An 18073-nucleotide genomic window follows, 5' to 3' on the forward strand; every position below is an offset into this window, starting at 1 on the left:
AAAACTCTAATTCCCTCACTCACCAGAACACTGGACTATACTCATCTTCCCCAATACTGGTACAGCGATCCATGAACTAGAACCCACACATACATCACCACTGAGCCACGCATTTGTTTCTGTAATCTCATTTGCTCTGTGTTAAATGCTCAGTTCTTGCAGAATTAATCATTGTTTTCAGTTGGAAATTAGTTAAGCAACTGAGGAGAAAATATTTACAGGGTTATGTAGAAAAGGCGTGAAGCAGGACTAGCTAATCTGATTATGCTGATGGGCATGGACATGATTGCTGTATGAATTCCATCCAAGTTTCAAACCTTTACAGTTCAATGTCCAAAATGCTACAAAATAAAAAGTCATGATTTAAGATAAATTATTCAAATAACCTGTAAATTATGTATACCTAGCAAAATCAGCAAGTACATAATTCAATTTAAAAAAAAAATGCCATGTTGCCCAATCAAAACTTCCCATGTGAGAAAGTTTGGACACGGGGAGGGGTTGGGGTAAGAATCATAAGTGCTAATGCATGGGTAATATCCACAGTGATCGAGCTGCAAAGCATCAAACTGAAATTTTCATTTCATTTAAAATTTTGCTTGGGGTAAATTTATATTTACTGTTTGTGTAACTTCATTGACAATAGAGCTACTATTTTTGCATTCTACCAACCGAGAACGAATTTAAATACATAATCTTTCAATTCTTTTCTGCCACAGCTGTTTAGCAGGAATAGGACTGTGGCAGATCCTGACAACAATTGGAAATTGGTAAGTAGTCAAGAGGTGTACAGCAAAGACAGACATCAAGTGAAATATGTTTTAATACTGTAACATAGAAACACTATGTTACAAGTTTGCAACCATAAATTCTTAATCTCAAAAAAGATCAAGTACTCCTTTATGTATGCAATCCTAGAGGTTTCCCACAAATCCATTCTCAAGAAGGTCAAGAGAGAAAAGAAGCTAAGAGCTACAAGACAGATCATGTGCAGAAAATACAATAGTCCTGGAAGCAAATAAGTGTACACTATTCAATTAACAGATTTTTTCATGACCACACATGGAAGTTTGGGAGCAAAAATGAAACAAGAACACAAGAAATAGGAGCATGGTCAGGCCATTGGGCTCTGCAAGCCCCTCTCTACCATTCATTAAGATTGTTTATTAAATACCTGAATTCTACTTTCCTACATTATTCTCTTAATCTTTGATTCCTTTGGAATTCCAAAAATTATCCATCACTGATCTCAATATTACTTGACAACTGAGCATTTACAGCTCTCTAAAATATGGAATGTCAAAGATTCACGACATTTTGAATACAGAAACCTTCCCTCATCAGTTTGAAACTATAACCCTTTATTGTAAAGCAATCGCCCCATTTCCTAGACTGCTAAAATTTGATAGCATATCTCTGGATAAGGCACTAAATTTCACCCCTTTAAAAACTGCCTTTACAATTCCCATCTCAAAATTGCTACTCCAGATTGATCACCCTCCTTTCATCTTACTGCCCAATTTCTACTCTTAATTGTGAGGACTAATCTATATTGCCTTCTAGCATACTCATTTCTCTTTGCTGCAATTTCTTCAATTCAATGTCTATTCTGCTCAAAACAAAAAACATCCAGAAGTTGTTTGAACTCTCTCCTTACAACAAAGGGAGTTATTGTAACTGCAAATTGTTCTTCAGCAACTAATATCTTGCTGCAACCAGTTCCTAAAAGATACTCATGAGTACCTTTTGGACTTGATGGTACACAGCACGGACTGCTTCTAATATAACTGGAAACTGTTATTGGCTGTTTGATTTGCATCTACTGAAAAATGAGGATTCAAGAACATTAAATAGACATCCAGTGGTTACTGAAGGGGCAACAGAAATTTAGTGCATTCTTAATTTCGCCGAAGTTTCTTGTTACTTAATTTAGGATTTTAAAAAAAAATTAGATCTTGATTCTAAGGCCTGTACAGATAAAATTAAGTTTAAACTAACTTGATTCAGACATAGACTATGTTGACCAAATGTATTTCACAAAGACAAAATCATTTTGGATATATATATAGTTTCATTTAATTTAGTTCATACTTTCTAAAAAGAAATCACAGTCTTGGCATCTTTTACCTGCAGAAACTCCTTTTTAATCATGTCAAACTTGCATTTTTCATGTACAGCTCGAGCAGTATTTGTTCTGTCAAAGGGTTCTGCAACATCAAAAACAGACACTACATTAATTTGAATTTCATAATTTTTTATGGTACCTTAACATAGTAAGACATACAGAACAATTGATCTAGCATTTACACTTACTTCTTTGAAATGCAGGACTAGATTAGATTAGATTCCCTACAGTGTGGAAACAGGCCCTTCGGCCCAACCAGACCACATCGATCCTCTGAAGAGTAACCCACCCAGACCCATTTCCCTCTGATTAATGCACCTAACACTATGGGCAATTTAGCATGGCCACTTCACCGGACTTGCACATTTTTGGATTGTGGGAGGAAACCGGAGCACCCAGAGGGAACCCACGCAAACACGGAGAGAATGTGCAAACTCCACACAGACAGCCGCCAGAGGCTGGAATTGAACCTGGGACCCAGGGTGAGGGGCAGCAGTGCTAACCACTGAGCCACCATGCTGCCCCCCATGGTGTCTAACCTTTGCAATATTACAAAATCAATCGCATTAAACCAAAAATGTATAACAAACCTTATATCAGCTGTCGCAAAGCACACAAACACATAAATGCATTTGCATGACCACTTGTAGAAATGGCATTCTCAGCATGTTCACATTTATCTGCAGGCCAATACCATTGATCTACTGGGGCTACCACCCCATACTTTCAAAAGCTAAATGCTAATAATGGCAACAATCTAAAACAGAGAGGAAAAAAAATGTTGGAAATACTCAGCAAGTCAGTCAGCTCTGGGGAGAGAAACAGAGTTAGTGTTTTGGGTTACTGAACCCTCATAAGCTTTTAATTTATAAGAAAGTGTCAATCAGGCAAACCTAATAAGGTATCGCTAATATGGGAAGCAAGTGAGGGAATGATATCATTAGCATAGCAAACCAGATGTTCAGCCTATTTCTCTGGGAACATAGATTTAAATCTCACCACACTGTTGGTGGAATTTGAAGTCAATTAATAATTCTGGAAGTTAAAGTTAGCCTCAGTAATTGTGACCATGAAACTGTCACTGATGACAGCTATAAAAGCCATCTGGTACACGCACACTGTTTATGGAAGCAAGCCTTTTTAAAGGCCCACACGCAATTCCAGATCCCACAATCATCTGGTCAACTGCCCTCTCAATTGGTCTGACAAACCATTTAGTTTGAAGGCAATTGTAGTAGACGACAAATCAGGGCACTTAATGGTATGGTCCTGGGACGTGTTGCTGAATAGAGAGAACTTGGAGTGCAGGTTCATAGATCATTCAAAATATAATTGCAAGTAGATAGGATAGTGAAGGAGGTGCTTGGTATGCTTTTCTTTATTGATCAGAGCATTGAGTACAGGAGTTGTGAGGTTATGTTGCGGCTGTACAGGACGTTGGTTAGACTACTTTTAGAATATTGTGTAAAATTTGGTCTCACTCTTATCGGAAGGAAGTTGTGAAACTTGAAAGGGTTCAGAAAAGATTTACAAGGATGTTGTCAGGGTTGGGGGATTGGAGCTACAGGGAGAGGTTGAATAGATTGGGACTATTTTCCCTGGAGTGACAGAGGATGATGGGTGACCTTATAGCGGTTTATAAAATCATGAGTGGTATGGATGGAGTAAACAGACAAGGTCTTTTCCCTGGGATGGGGGAATCCAGACCGAGAGGGCATAGGTTTAGGGTGAGGGGGGAAAAAATCTCAAAAGGACTTAAGGGGCAACTTTTTCATGCAGAGGGGTGGTGCGTGTATGGAATGAGTTGCCAGAGGAAGTGGTAGAGGCTAGTACGATTACAACATTTAAAAGGCATCCGGATGGATATATGAATAAGAAGGCTTTAGAGGGATATGGGCCAAGCGCTGGCAAATGGAACTAGATTAGTTTAGAGTACCTGGTCATCATGGACGAGTTGGATGAAGGGTCTGTTCCGTGCTGTACACTTCTATGACTAAATGGCGGCTTTATCAGTGACAGGCACATCTCAAAAAAGAATAAAGGAAGATATCCTTCATATATAATTTCCACAAACACAGTCCATATTAGTATCAATTTTAGATTATATATATGAACAAGTTCTACAGAACGCAGATATGAGCACATCTTAACGTACTGGGGATTTCAATGCAAGAGTCAGCACAGACCATGAGGTATGGCCCTTCTGCCTTGGTTATCATGACCTGGAAAGGATAACCAGAATGGATACAGAATATTTGAGCTGTTCTACTACCACAAGCTTTGTATAACTGTTTTTCAGAACAAACCATATCACAAGATGCTACAGAGATATACAAGTTCTGAATCTTGTACCCACTAAATTTGATCAAAAGCTACCACAGTGCTGACAGTCATAGATCGCCCCCTCACAGGCACTAGTTAGGAATGGAGCTCTTGACTTTCTCTTGCCCAAAGTAGATATGCTTTCCTGGTTTCAATATTAGCAATATTGCTTTTCCAAATAAAAATCAACACAGTTCCTCCACTCAATTGAACAGCTGCTCTTTAGCAGTTCCACCCAGAGTACACTTTGAAACACCACCTCTGCACTACATTCAAAATATAGAAACCTAGAAAACAGGTGCAGGGATAGGCCATTCGGCCCATCGTGCCTGCATCACCATTCAACATGATCATGGCTGATCATTCAGTTTCAGTATCCCACTCCTGCCTTTTCTCCATCCCCCTCAATCCCTTTAGCCACAAGGGCAATGTCCAGCTCCCTCTTAAATATATCTAATCATCTGGCGCCAACAGCTTTTCGTGGTAGAGAATTCCACAAGTTCACAACTCATCTCAGACTTCTCCTATGCACCAATTACTACTGTTTATAACTTCACCACAATATTTAGATTTTTTTTGAGAAGGAAAACCAAGGGCATATAACAGGATCAAAAACACAAGAGGACCAGCAGCAAAGCAAATGGCTCTTCTGATAACAAAGGCAGGGGAGATCATCCCTGAATGCAATAAATAGCTGGAAAATGGATGAAATGCAATTTCGAGTTGCACTCTAGGGAGAAATTGTTCCTGAGGAAGCTGTCGATGCCACAGAAAGCTTGCTGTGAGGGCAGTGCTTGATACTGAAACGGTCGTCTGCTCAGGAAAGCTATTTCTTTGCTTGCCATGGGCAAACCTCCAGATGCTGATACTATTTCACTTGTACTCGAAGCACAGGAAACTGGAACTTCTTCAACATTTGTATGACTTCAACCTTGCTTGAGAAAACGCTTGCTGTGAAGACTGAGTGCGTAAAAGAACAACTGTAACTGTTGCAATAACTATTGAGCCATCTGTTTGCTGCGCACAGTGGGAAATTTGTTTACCCATGTCACGTTTTATCAGACTGCAGATCCTGGCAGAAGAAATCTACTTTGAATTGTATTGACTAATTGCAATTCCATAGTAGGGCTCCTGAGACACACCAGGTAAGGTTGGACACATCAACCGCTTTGTTCCAAGATGGAAGGGTGTCAATTGTGAATAAGCTTTCTTGATCTTGAGGAGACCTTTATCAACCATTGTTGATTTATTTGGGCTCCCAATTAATTTTAGAAGTCTCACCCTTATTTCAAATCTCCCCATGACACTGCTCCTTCCTTGTTCTCTAATCTCTTCCAACACCACATTCCTCTGGAATACCTGTAATTCTTTTAATTGTGCACCATCCATACCTTCAGCTGCCTTGGTTTTAAGCTCCACGTTTCTCTCACTAAAATATTTTACCAATCCCATTTAATACAGATATTAAAATCCTTTTGACCAAACTATTGGCCACATGCCCTAATATTGCCTTGTGGCTCACTGACAAACTCTATATTGCCATGGTGAAGCATCTTGACATGTTTATTAAAGACACTATATAAAGAGAAGACACTGTTATTAAAACCTACCTAAGGGACATTTTACTACGTTAAAGGTGTTAAAGTATACCCAAAGTTTTGTGGTGAATTCAGATCTGGACAGGTATCTATGGGGGCTCAGGTGGTTTTTGAGTGCTTTATTTGCCTATAATTCCCACTTCTTGCATTACAGTGGAACCCTAGTGTTTACCATGAAACTCCATTGGCATTGAGACCTTGTTCCATGCCTTGCACATGTCCCCATTTAATCTCTTACTAGGAGGGTTTAGCTAACACTAGGAGAGGTCATCATTTAGTTCAGGTTGCAAATATGTTCATGGTCAACAAAATAAAATATTTATATGTTGCCTTTCATCAGAACAAGAAGTGCAAACAGTTACAAATAAAAAGAAATTTATACATGCTCCTTTAAAAAAAATTTACTCACTCAACAGATTTAATGTACAATCTATTCATCCAAGATGATAATTTTCCCCTTGCAGATTTAAGATGGTCTTTTGCCTTCCCTTTGAAACACTTGTTAAATAGCTCAAAAGAAAAGCAAATCACAAAATTATGTCAAAACCAGGATGCTCATATGAGATACAAAATGGTAATACTTGGCTAATATTTAGGAACTCTTGAAACTACATTTCACGGTCATAACTCTGATTTCCTCACTGGTGAGCTTTGCGGAGACCCTTCCCTAGGCAAATAGCATCCTTCCTCTGAGGTGACCAATGAAGGAGGGTCGGTGCGATGACAAGTTCATTCTGTCAAATAAAGGTTTACTAATCTAAAAGAGCAATGGAATAGATGACAAAAGTTCACCAGAAATTGGAATTTTGAAATTGCATCAACCACAATAATGGAGGGGAGAGCTGAGAAAGCTGCCCAGTGATCTCGGATTTATCTAGGACGTCCTGACATGGAATCTGAACGACTGCAGATTTGGTAGATAAACTCTTCCAAGGAAGGGAAGACAACAATTAGTTCAATCAAGCAGATGCAGATGAAAATAACTATTTTGTCCAAACACAAGACACATTGCAAAAAATGTCAAGCTTTTGTCAACTTCTAATGCACAAATTGTACCAAGTAGAAGGAAAAGGGCTGCAGCTACATGGGAAAATCACCTCCTGCAAGCTCCCTACCCAAGTCACATATCACCATGACTTGGCACCACACTGTTGCTCCTGCATTGGGTTCAAATCCTGGAACTGCCTCACAGCACTCTGGCTACACATGCACCAGATGGACTGCAGTGGCTCAGGAGGATGGTCCACCACTACCTTTGGATAGTCAGTTAGGGATGGACAAATGCAGGCCTTGTCGGTGACACAGAATCTGTGAAAGAATAAAGGTAAGAGCAAGAATGAGCTCCCTCCAACTTGAGAAAAGTGCACAAAGAGTATCTGATATATCCAGAGATCATGACAGTTGCATAGTTCCCCACTTTCTGGTGCCAAGCCCCAAAATGAGTGCAACATAAACTTCTCCCATGCTACACTGAAGTGTCACAACAGGGAACTGCAGTTGAAGTCAAGTGAAGTGCTAGATGGGTGAAGTGCCTTTCAAGAAATTGGTAAATCACTTGTCAAGTAATGATAGGGTTTTCTGAGAGAAGTGCACTGAACAGCAGGCACTCAATAGCCATGCCACAGCTCTTCATTCTAACAGATTAAAGCATTTCCAGTTGGTCAGTTCCACTGATGGAGCGCTTCCTGATCTGCACCCATGTTACTGATCCTCCAAAGTCGCACAGGCACATTACAGAAGCTGTGCACTACAAATGGAGGACAAATTTACAGTTTAAAAGGCTCTCAAATTGCTTTCCCACTAGATCCACAGGATTCCCAGCAGGATTCTGAACCTGCTCCATGCTAAGCTGGAAGAGCAGGATAACATTAGCGTCCTGACCAAACATACTTTTCAAGTGCTTTCACATGTTGCACCCCTCCAAGACCAATGCTTGACAAAATTCTACCTGTTACTTCTATTTCTTCTTCTAAAGATATCAACATGGCTACTTAGTATTTCTAATGGTGGGCCAAGGATGAACACTGATGCTCCTCCTGTGCATCCATTAGATTCTGGCCTGTTTGAGGTCTTTAAGTACAGAATACATTTCCCATCCAGCTCAATCTACCACTGGCTCAGCATGCAACCCTGCTAATTTGCCAGACCTACTGAATTTCACCAGCAATTTCTGTTTTTGTTCAATTCATTTGCCATCCTCGCACATTTAGCAAGCTATAGTGGGACAAACAATTGGCAAACCTCAGTTTGGCAGCAGCACGTTAATATGGCTGGACTTTAAAATAGCTCCAGATTCGGACGACTGCCTACCAGTTTTACTTTCAAACCATCCCATTTGTGCTTCAGTTAGTTAGCTAAAATTAAATAGCTTCTAGATCCCAAATATCCTTCAAATTATTTCAATTTTCAATTACTTTAAGTGGCACTTTCAGATGTATTAATTAGGAACAGGAGGAAAAGACCGATGTTGCTATCTCGAGCTACACAAGGAATTTTGAACAGACCTAAAATCGTGTCAGTTAGTGAAGCTGAAAACTGCCAGTCTTTAAGCAAAATGGTAGAATTATTTGCTATATGCTCCTGGAATGATTTAAAATTTTACCCAAAACAGCATGACATTCACCGCGTAGTCCTGCAACTGTGAATGTGAAACACAAGTATATTGGTGCATTCAGATATTCTCAGGTAGGCGGCTTTGACCCCAGAGTCAAAGTTTGTAGAAGACACTAAAATAGAGAACATTATAAATTTTTGAGCAGATTAAAAGAAAGAAACTGCAAAGAAATATTGATAAGATAGAGGACAGGAAACAGACTAGAAAGAGACAATAGGAAGTAATAGGAAGATGCTTTTTTTTTTAAAAACAAAGCTATTATTGTGTTCTGAAATAGAAATTGCCCAGTTCTATGGGGAGCACAGAAACGTAGGACAAGGTCATGAAACAGTAAAGGGAGTATATGAGGTTGATATAGCTGTGACCAAATCTAATAGCACTCTCATTTTGAAACATATGGAATGCAAAAGTAAGGACTAGATAGGAATATTCTTATGCATTTATCCTGATGACTGGAGAGTGTAGGATCAGGGGTCAGTTTAAGAATACAGGGTAGGCCATTTCGGACTGAGATAAGGAGAATTTGTTTCACCAGAGTGGCGGGTCTGTGGAATTCTTTGCAACAGAAAGTAGTTGAAGCCAAAATATTTTAGATTTTCAAGGAGTTAGACATGGTTCTTAAGGTTAAAGGAATCAAATAGTCTGGGGAGAAAGCAGGAATGAGGTGTTGAGTTTGATGATCAGCCACGATCATACCGAATGGCAGAGCATGTTGAAGGGCCAAATGCCCTATCCCTACTCCTATTTTCTGTACTTCTAAAACATTGTAAGCCAATGTAAATTCTTAATGAGACTTAAGTCTAAATACTTTATGTAAAATTGGCTGCAACTTCAGATGTATTCAAGATTGAGAGAAAAATATAATCAAGGTTGGCATATTCAATTAACCAAAATTCCTTAGGCAGTGCCACTCAGCCTCGGGCTTCACTGTAGTTTGAAATTGTGCAAAGTTATAGCTGTGCTGAGCTAACATTAGACAGGGATTTCTACTGAAAATAGGCAAAAGTGAGGATTGCAGATGCTGGAGATCAGAGTTTAGATTAGAGTGGTGCTGGAAAAGCACAGCAGGTCAGGCAGCATCCGAAGAGCAGGAAAATCGACATTTCGAGCAAATCCCTGATGAAGGGATTTTGCCTGAAACATCGATTTTCCTGTTCCTCGTATGCTGCCTGACCTGCTGTGCCTTTCTACTGAAAATGACTAGCAGCTTGGTAAAGTGGCAGAAGGTAACCACTCAGGTGAAAAACAGTAAAGTTTTTAGCTGTGTGGTCAAAATAAAAACCATGATTGATGTCTATGGGACAAAGTCACATTCCTCAGTAGACATTGTAGCTGGAGGTTTGATCGTCTGACCCTAGCCACAATTGCTGGAGTACTATGGGTACTTTATTAATACAAAGAAGTGATTCGAAACATAAGCTTGGCTTTGCAAAGTAATTAGAACTCTTGATACATTTACATTACTACTATTGTGACAAGCAATTCTGTGTGATAGAACTCTGTGTTCCCTGCTCATGGCAGTGTGCACCATCTACAAGATGTACTGCAGATATTCACCAAGGGTCCTTTGATAGCACCTTCCAAACCAACAGCCATTACCATGTAGAAGGACAAGGGCAACAGATACATGGGAAGACCAAAACCTGTAAGTGCCCCTCCAAGCCACTCACCATGCTGACTTGGAAATACATTGCTGTTTCTTTGGTGTCACTGGGTCAAAATCATTGAACTCCCTCCCTAAGAGCATGTGGGTCTACCTACATTAAATAGACTGTAATGGTCCAAGAATCCAGTTCACCATCACCCTAAGAGCAAAGAGGAATGGACAATAAAAGCGAGCTCAGTCAGTGATGTCCACATCTTATGAATTAATAAAACATTATACGTGAATGACAATACTGACTATTACATTCAAATTTAAGGGTCTGGGTTTGTTTACCTTTCTGGGCTCCATTATTAGAAGTTAAACATGCAACTCCCAGACACCGCTCCAAACCCGCGAAAAGTAAAGCCCATAATTTAATTCTGCACCATTTGCCAGCAGCCCCTCAGTTCTTGGAACCCCTCAGGAGACAACTACTGGTATGAAAATGCAAGCACAGGTACTCAGTATAGTGGATCAAATGTTTAGAAGGTAGTGCAATAATATTTGCAAACTGTTGGGAAGCCACACAAGAACAAGCATCATTTGATCAACCCTCCAAGAATACCACCAAAGAGATTCGTCAATCCTATTGGTTCTTGATTAATCCCAACACTTCAACATCACAGATTACTCAATGTAGTATTTATAAATGCAGGTCAATGAAAGTTATGCTGTAACCATGAGAGAGATTCTTTTTTTCCCCTGAAAGTTCAATAAACTGTTTCTGTTCAAAATTATCAAGGCTAGAATGTGCGGGGTCACCACTGGCCTGTAATAGTTTCAAATCTCTACTTTTATTGGGAAATTATTCAGGTGATTGTGAGGAATTTTCTCTTTGGAAGAATATTACTTGAGACAATTGATTATACATATTCAAATAAAATTTACAAATCCATGGTAAAATCAATGATAAAAGAAAATGATTAACAATTTACAAAACAGAAAAGTAAAGTCACCTCACTCCTACCAGACCACAGGGCTGCTCTCTAAGAGAGAGATAGTTAGTGGCTTAACCAGAGGGTCACCATTTCTCAGGGAAGGGAAGAGGTTGAGGAGAGTCCTGCACTATAATCTCAGTTGGCACAGAAATTGAATTCATGCTGTTGGGGTCACTGTGCATTGCAAACCAGATAAAAACAATGACTGCAGATGCTGGAAACCAGATTCTGGATCAATGGTGCTGGAAGAGCACAGCAGTTCAGGCAGCATCCGAGGAGCTTCAGCAAAATCGACGTTTCGGGCAAAAGCCCTTCATCAGGAATAAAGGCAGAGAGCCTGAAGCGTGGAGAGATAAGCTAGGGGAGGGTGGGGGTGGGGAGAGAGTAGCATAGAGTACAATGGGTGAGTGGGGGAGGAGATGAAGGTGTACAATGGGTGAGTTGTCTAGCCAACTGAGCTAACCAATCCCTCAAACCTTTTAAAAGGCACTTTAAACACTTATGCAGAGAAACTTAGGCATTATTCATACAAATACATTTATTCCATACCTTCAACACAAATATATTTATTTTTCCATTCCACATCATTGGTTTTGGGAATCACTTTGGCTTCACGGATTGATATTATTGAATTATTCCAACTGAAGGGGATAAAAGTGAGAACAGACATGTTATAATATCTGGAATTTTAACTTGAACTATTTAGAAGAAACTTTTGAAGCATGGAAAGATATACCACAAACTTTACTTTTAAGATCTGACATGTTGATGCAAATACAATCTTCTCAATCCTTTCTCAAAGAGCAATTAGTACCTTATTTCACATTCTTAGTAGCTTCCAAGTTATAAGGCAAGTTATTCACTAATCCTTTAACAATAATATTCAACTGAATACTAAGTGCACGAACAATCAAACAAACAGCAAAAGCAAATATTTTGCCACAGGCATGTATCACTGAAATTAAAGAGTGCAGATTAACCTTTTTGACAATTGAATTTCTTCTGGAACATCATTCACATTTGTTCACTGTGAAACATTAGTTTTCCTGATTAGTTTTTGACAGTTATGAAGATTCATATTTTTCAAGTGGCAATGCAACCTTACTTGGTAATTACATTCCATTTATGGGTGCCAGTGTTTACTGCCCATTCTTAAATGGTCCTTAAGGATGGAGTTGGGCCGACTTCTTGAATCACAAGTCCATGTGCACACATGTACATTGTTGTTAGGAAGGAGTTCCAGGATCTTGATTCAGCAATAGTGATGGAATGGCAACATAGTTGCAAGCCAAGATGGTGTTGAGCAGAGAGGAAAATTTGCAGGTGATATTCCATTCATGTCCTGATCTTATCCTTCTCATTGGTAGGGGTGACAGATTTGGAATGTACTGGTGAAGGAAACTTGACAAGTTGCTGCACTGCATCTTGTAAACAGTACACACTGTTATTGTTATAGGTCGATGGTGAAGGGAATGGCAATCAAGTGGGCTGCTTTGCCCTGGATGCTGTCAAGTTTTCTGAGTGTTGTAGGAGTGCATACATCCATGAATGAGGAGTGTCCTCCATCACACTCTTTACCAGGTCCTTTGGAAATGGTGGCCAGGTTTGGAGAATCAGGCAGTTATTCCCAGCCCAGTCACGCACTCACTGTTGTACTGACGGCATTTATGCGGGTTGCTTAATTAAGTTTCTCATCATACTATTCACACCCAGAGGTATGCATGGGATTTAGCAGTAATGCCACTGAATATCACAGGGAGGTGGTTAAATGGCCTTTTGTGGGTGATGGTCATTGTTCCTACTGAGAAGCCTACAATGAATGCTGTCCAGGTCTTTATGCATAGGTATACAGACTGCTTCAGAAAGCAAGGAGCCTCTAATTTTTTTCCAATTTTCAGATTTGACAAGAGTCTTTGACGCCATATTTTGACTAACGCTGCCTGGAGGTCAAATGAGCACTCTGACCTTACCTCTGGAGTTCAGCTCATCTGTCCATGTTTGAACCAAGGTCCAAATGAGATTATGAGACGAGTGGACCTGGTGAAATCTAAACTGAGCAACGGAGCATGAGTGAGCAGCTTATTGCTGTGCTGCAAGTGCTGTTTGATAGGCACTGTTGACAATATCTTATATCACTTTGCTGCTGACACATTAATTGGTCAGGTTGGGTTTGTCCTGCTTTTTATGGAGAAGACATACACCATCAAGTAGATGCCAGTGTTGAGGCTGCAGTGGAACAGCTTGGCCAGAAGTGCAACTAATTTTGTAGCACAAGTCTTCAGTACAATTGTCAAAATTTTGATCAGGTACCTTCAGCCATTTCTTGATATTGCTTGTCTTTATTTCTAGATCACAATTCTAGATGGTTTGAACAGATCATTAAGATATCACTGTAAGCTAGAAGCGAGCAGAATAAGTGAAAAGCTTTCTTCTTTACAATTTACAGGTTTCAGAAGCAGAATACAGGTATTTATTTCAAGTTGCCCTTAGTGGTTAAAATCTTCAGTTCTAAACCATTTCAATTCCTGGAATCCTGCCTTTCTGTCCTGGAACTGAAACATGATTACTGTGTACAATACAAATCCACAGTAACATGCAGCAGAGGCAATAGTTACAGACTCAAAATGGTCACAGTGCTCTCTGCGCAGCAGTCGCAAAACCGCATTGGCAGCCAGTACATATGTAATACAGGCTCTAACATATTCCAGCGATGTATTTCTCCCTCCAGCAAGCATTTATACACAGTCCATGCAAAAATAGCTGAACGTTAAAAGCTGCACTTCTGGCTCTAACATCCATCTGTTTCAGAGGCCTCCATGTCCAAACCCACCTGCTGCCTTCATTCATTTGTGTGAAATTAGACCTAGAGAATTGACACAGCAAAAACATAGCCACCACAGATATTCAGTTTTTATTTTAGACTAAAAATGGTGATCCCTGCTGTGCGCGCGTGCAGCTTTACAATAAAACTCAAAAGTGTATTTTTTTTTAAAAGCAAATGTGGAAAACAAAACCATTCCCCTGTTCACCAATATTATTATTTTAGTGCAGGGGCTCAACTATTATTTTTATCTGAACTTGCACTCTTTTTAACAGGTTCAACTAGAAGCAACAGCAGATTTTGAATCTATTAGCAAGATGGGCTTTAAAAAGCCATTTATTAACTAACAATTATCTACTGAAAAATAATTATAGGACTATAAAGTAGCTGTTAATTCAATTGCAAGGTGATGTCTGACCATGTTAAAATTTAGCTTTAAACAGTATAGTCACTGCATTACAAGGGGGGTATACTTCCATATGCACCAAATCTACTACCATCAGCAGCTAGAAACCATTTTGCAAGCTCTCGTCATTTCATTTTTGACTACAACTTAACTGGGTTCCTAAATTTTATGCTTATCATTTTTATTCTTTTGTAGAATGTGAATATCATTGACAAGTTTGGCATCTGTTGCCCAACCCTAAGTAGCCTTGTATATTTAGGGGAAGTGGGCTTCACAGGCTGGTCCAGCATTTATTGTCCAACCCAATTGCCCTCTAAAAGATGGTGGTGAGCTGCCTTCTTGAACTACTGCAGTTCAATTTGGGTATGTGCACACATATGCGATTAGAGAGGGAACTCCAGGATTTTAACCCAGCAACAATGACAGTGATTTTTTTTTTTTTACAAATCCGGATGGTAAATGGTTTGGAGAGGAATTTGCAGGTGGCTGCATTCCCATGTAGTTGCTGCTTGAGTAACTGACCTCCTGACTCACAAAAGCCTCACCATCATCTATAAAGCCCAAGTCACATGATGGAATACTTCTCACTTGCCTGGATGAGTGCAGCGTAAATGTCCTCAAGAAGCTTGACACTATGTGGAATAATGTAGCCCAATTGACTGGCACCATATCCACAAACATTCACACCCTCCACCACTGATGCTCAGTACCAGCAGTGTTTACTATCTACAAAATGCACTGGAGATATTTGCTGGAGATCCTTAGTCAGCATCTTCCAAACGATCATTTCCAGTTAGGAGGACAAGGGCAGTAGGTTTATGGGAATACCATCACCAGTAAGTTCCTCTCTAAGTCGCTCACCATCCTGACTTGGAAATATCATTTTCCTTCAGTGTCATTGGGTCAAATTCCTGAAGTTCCCACCCTAGAAGCATTATGGACCTACGTACAGCACATGGACTGCAGTGGTTCAAGGAGACAGAACAACACCACCTTCCCAAGGCAACTAGGGATGGGCAATGAATGCTGGCCCAGCTAGTGACACAGGAGTGAATAAATAAAAAGAACTGAATCTATGACCTAGCAGCTGGCATACTCCTCACTCTACTGCAACTGTCAAATGGCAGGATTAGTCCTGGTTCAAAGATGAGCATCAGACCACATGTCAGGAGCAGGATCAAGAATACCTAAAAATGCCAGGTCAACCTAGTAAAGTTACAACATAGGAGTACATGCATGTCTAACAATAGAAACAACATGCACCAGACAGGGGTGATCCTACAAGCAGTGGAGCAGATTTTATCCTTGCAACCCTGCTATTTTAGTTGCGACTATTGGTGGACAATTAACCAACTCATTACAGAACACCAGAAGTGATCACCAGTCTCAGTGTTGAGGAATCCCATTCATCCAAAATGGCAAGGAAGACCAACACAACAAGGCTGAAGCCATTCAATACTGTAAAGGCTATGGGCCCTGACAATATTCTGGCAATGTATTGAGGACCTGTGCTCCAGAACATGTTGCACTTCCAGATAAACTAGATTAGATTAGATTAGATTACTTACAGTGTGGAAACATGCCCTTTGGCCCAACAAGTCCACACTGCCCCGCCGAAGCGCAACCCAACCATACATCTACCCCTTACCTAACACTACGGGCAATTTAGCATGGCCAATTCACCTGACCTACACATCTTTGGACTGTGGGAGGAAACCGAAGCACCCGGAGGAAACCCACGCAGACACGGGGAGAATGTGCAAACTGCACACAGACAGTTGCCTGAGGTGGGAATTGAACCCAGGACTCTGGCGCTGTGAGGCAGCAGTGCTAACCACTGTGCCACCGTGCCGCCCACCAAGCTAAGTACAGTTCCAGTACAGTTACAATGCTAGCATTTCTCAATAATGTGGAAAACTGTCGGTTATGCAGGGCAAATATACCATAAATTATGGCCCTGGTCTACTCTCCACCACAAGCAAAGTGACGAAAATTACTGACAACATTCCTACGAAGTAGCACTCGCTCAGCAATATCCTGTTTGCTGACACTCAGTTTTGGTTTTGCCAGGTCCATTCAACTTGCAATCTCATTACAGCCTTGGTCCAACAAGCACAAAAAGAATGAATTCCAGAAGGGAAATAAGAGTAATTGCTCTTGACATAATAAAACACTTGACTGAGTGTGGCGTCAAGGAGCCCTGCAGCAGAGCTCTAGTCAGCAGGAATTGGGGAAAAACTCCCCATTGGTTAATGCCTTATTTAGCACAAAGAAAAGCTGTTATGTTTGCTCAAGGTAGAGAAGCAGGAGGCTGAAAGAACACAGCAGGCCAGGCAGCAAAAGGAGGTGGAGAAATCAATGTTTTGGGTGTAATCCTTCTTCAGGACTGGGGGTGGGTGTAAGGGGAGCTGCAGATAAAGTTGGGGGTTGGGGGGAGGAATGAGGTAGGGATGGGTGAACACAGGTAACAGGTATGACATGATTGATTGGAAGAATGAATCCAGTTGGTAGCTGTAAGGAAGGGTGGATCAGAGGAATGGAAAGGAGGAGTTGGGAAGGGAATCAGGGAATGGAAAGAGAGATTACTTGAAATTGGAGACCTCAATGTTGAGCCCTCCGGGTTGTAGGCTACCCAGGTGGAAGATGAGGTGTTGTTCCTCCAATTTATGGTCTGATTCGCTGTGGCAATGGAGGAGGCCAAAGATGGTCATGACAGAAAGGGGGTGGGAAGGGGAATTAAAATAGGTGGTGACTGGGAGGTCAGGTCAGTGTCTGCGGGCCTGGCTGAGACACTCGGTGAAATGTGCCGAGTTTATGTTTGGTTCCCCTGATGTAGAGAAGAACACATCAGAAGCACTGGATAGAGTAAACTCAGTTGGAGGAGAGGCAGGTGAACCTCTGTCTCACCTGGAAGGACTGTTTGGGGCCCTGGATGGAAATGAGGGGGGTGGTGTGTTGGCAGGTTTTGCATCTTTTAAGGTTGCAGGAGAAGGTACCTGGGGGTTCAGTTGTTTAGGGATGATACGTTAGATGCAGAGACTGGTGGGATAGTAGGTGTGACAAGGGGTCCCAATCATCTCAGTCCCAGGACAACATCCCAGGAGTTTCTCATAGCGGTGTCGTATGTCAAAACATCTTCAGTTGCTTCAATTAATGACCATCTTCCATCAATACCATTTGCAAGAATAAATCAGAATCTAGGAATTCTTCAGTAAGTAACTCAATTCCTGACTCCCCTAAGCCTGAAAACTATTTAGAAGGTACAAGTCAGGAGTATGATGGGGATATTCTCGATTTACCTGGATGAGTGCAACTCCAATGATTCTCAAGAAACTCTAAAATCCTGGACAATGCAGATAAATCTTATACAGAGTCGGGTAGATGCCATTGTTGCAGCTGCAGTGGAACAACTTTGCCAGAAGTGCAACAGTTCACCTTCAATCCCTCTGCTAATAAGGCCTATTAGCACTATACTCAGCCAGTAATCTCCAATACGTAGATTTGCAATCAATCCATCAATTGCAAAGACTCTGACAGGTCGATCTCACTGTCCACTTGAGCTCCCTTGACTCATGCATCTCCTGATATGCAATCTGAACACTTG

The 18073-nt window shown here is 40.7% G+C and overlaps 1 protein-coding gene across 3 annotated transcripts in view; it reads right to left on the reverse strand.

The window, feature by feature from the left end:
- The window catches only part of tent2 (terminal nucleotidyltransferase 2), a 94328-nt gene that overhangs the window by 7914 nt on the left and 68341 nt on the right, over positions 1–18073 (reverse strand). For 2 of the 3 annotated variants that reach the window (XR_006314104.1, XM_043706818.1), the window contains exons 13-14: positions 11792–11883; positions 2128–2207 (exon numbers count right to left, since the gene is read on the reverse strand). Coding sequence is in view for 2 of the 3 variants with exons in the window: in XM_043706818.1 (XP_043562753.1) it covers positions 2128–2207; positions 11792–11883 (172 nt within the window). In the remaining variant the exon portion in view is untranslated. Of the gene's footprint in view, positions 1–2127; positions 2208–10375; positions 10465–11791; positions 11884–18073 lie in introns of those variants that run through there. The other variant, XM_043706827.1, reaches the window with a different exon arrangement.

The sequence above is a fragment of the Chiloscyllium plagiosum genome, chromosome 2 (assembly GCF_004010195.1).
Source record: "Chiloscyllium plagiosum isolate BGI_BamShark_2017 chromosome 2, ASM401019v2, whole genome shotgun sequence".
NCBI classification, from domain to species: Eukaryota; Metazoa; Chordata; class Chondrichthyes; order Orectolobiformes; family Hemiscylliidae; genus Chiloscyllium; species Chiloscyllium plagiosum.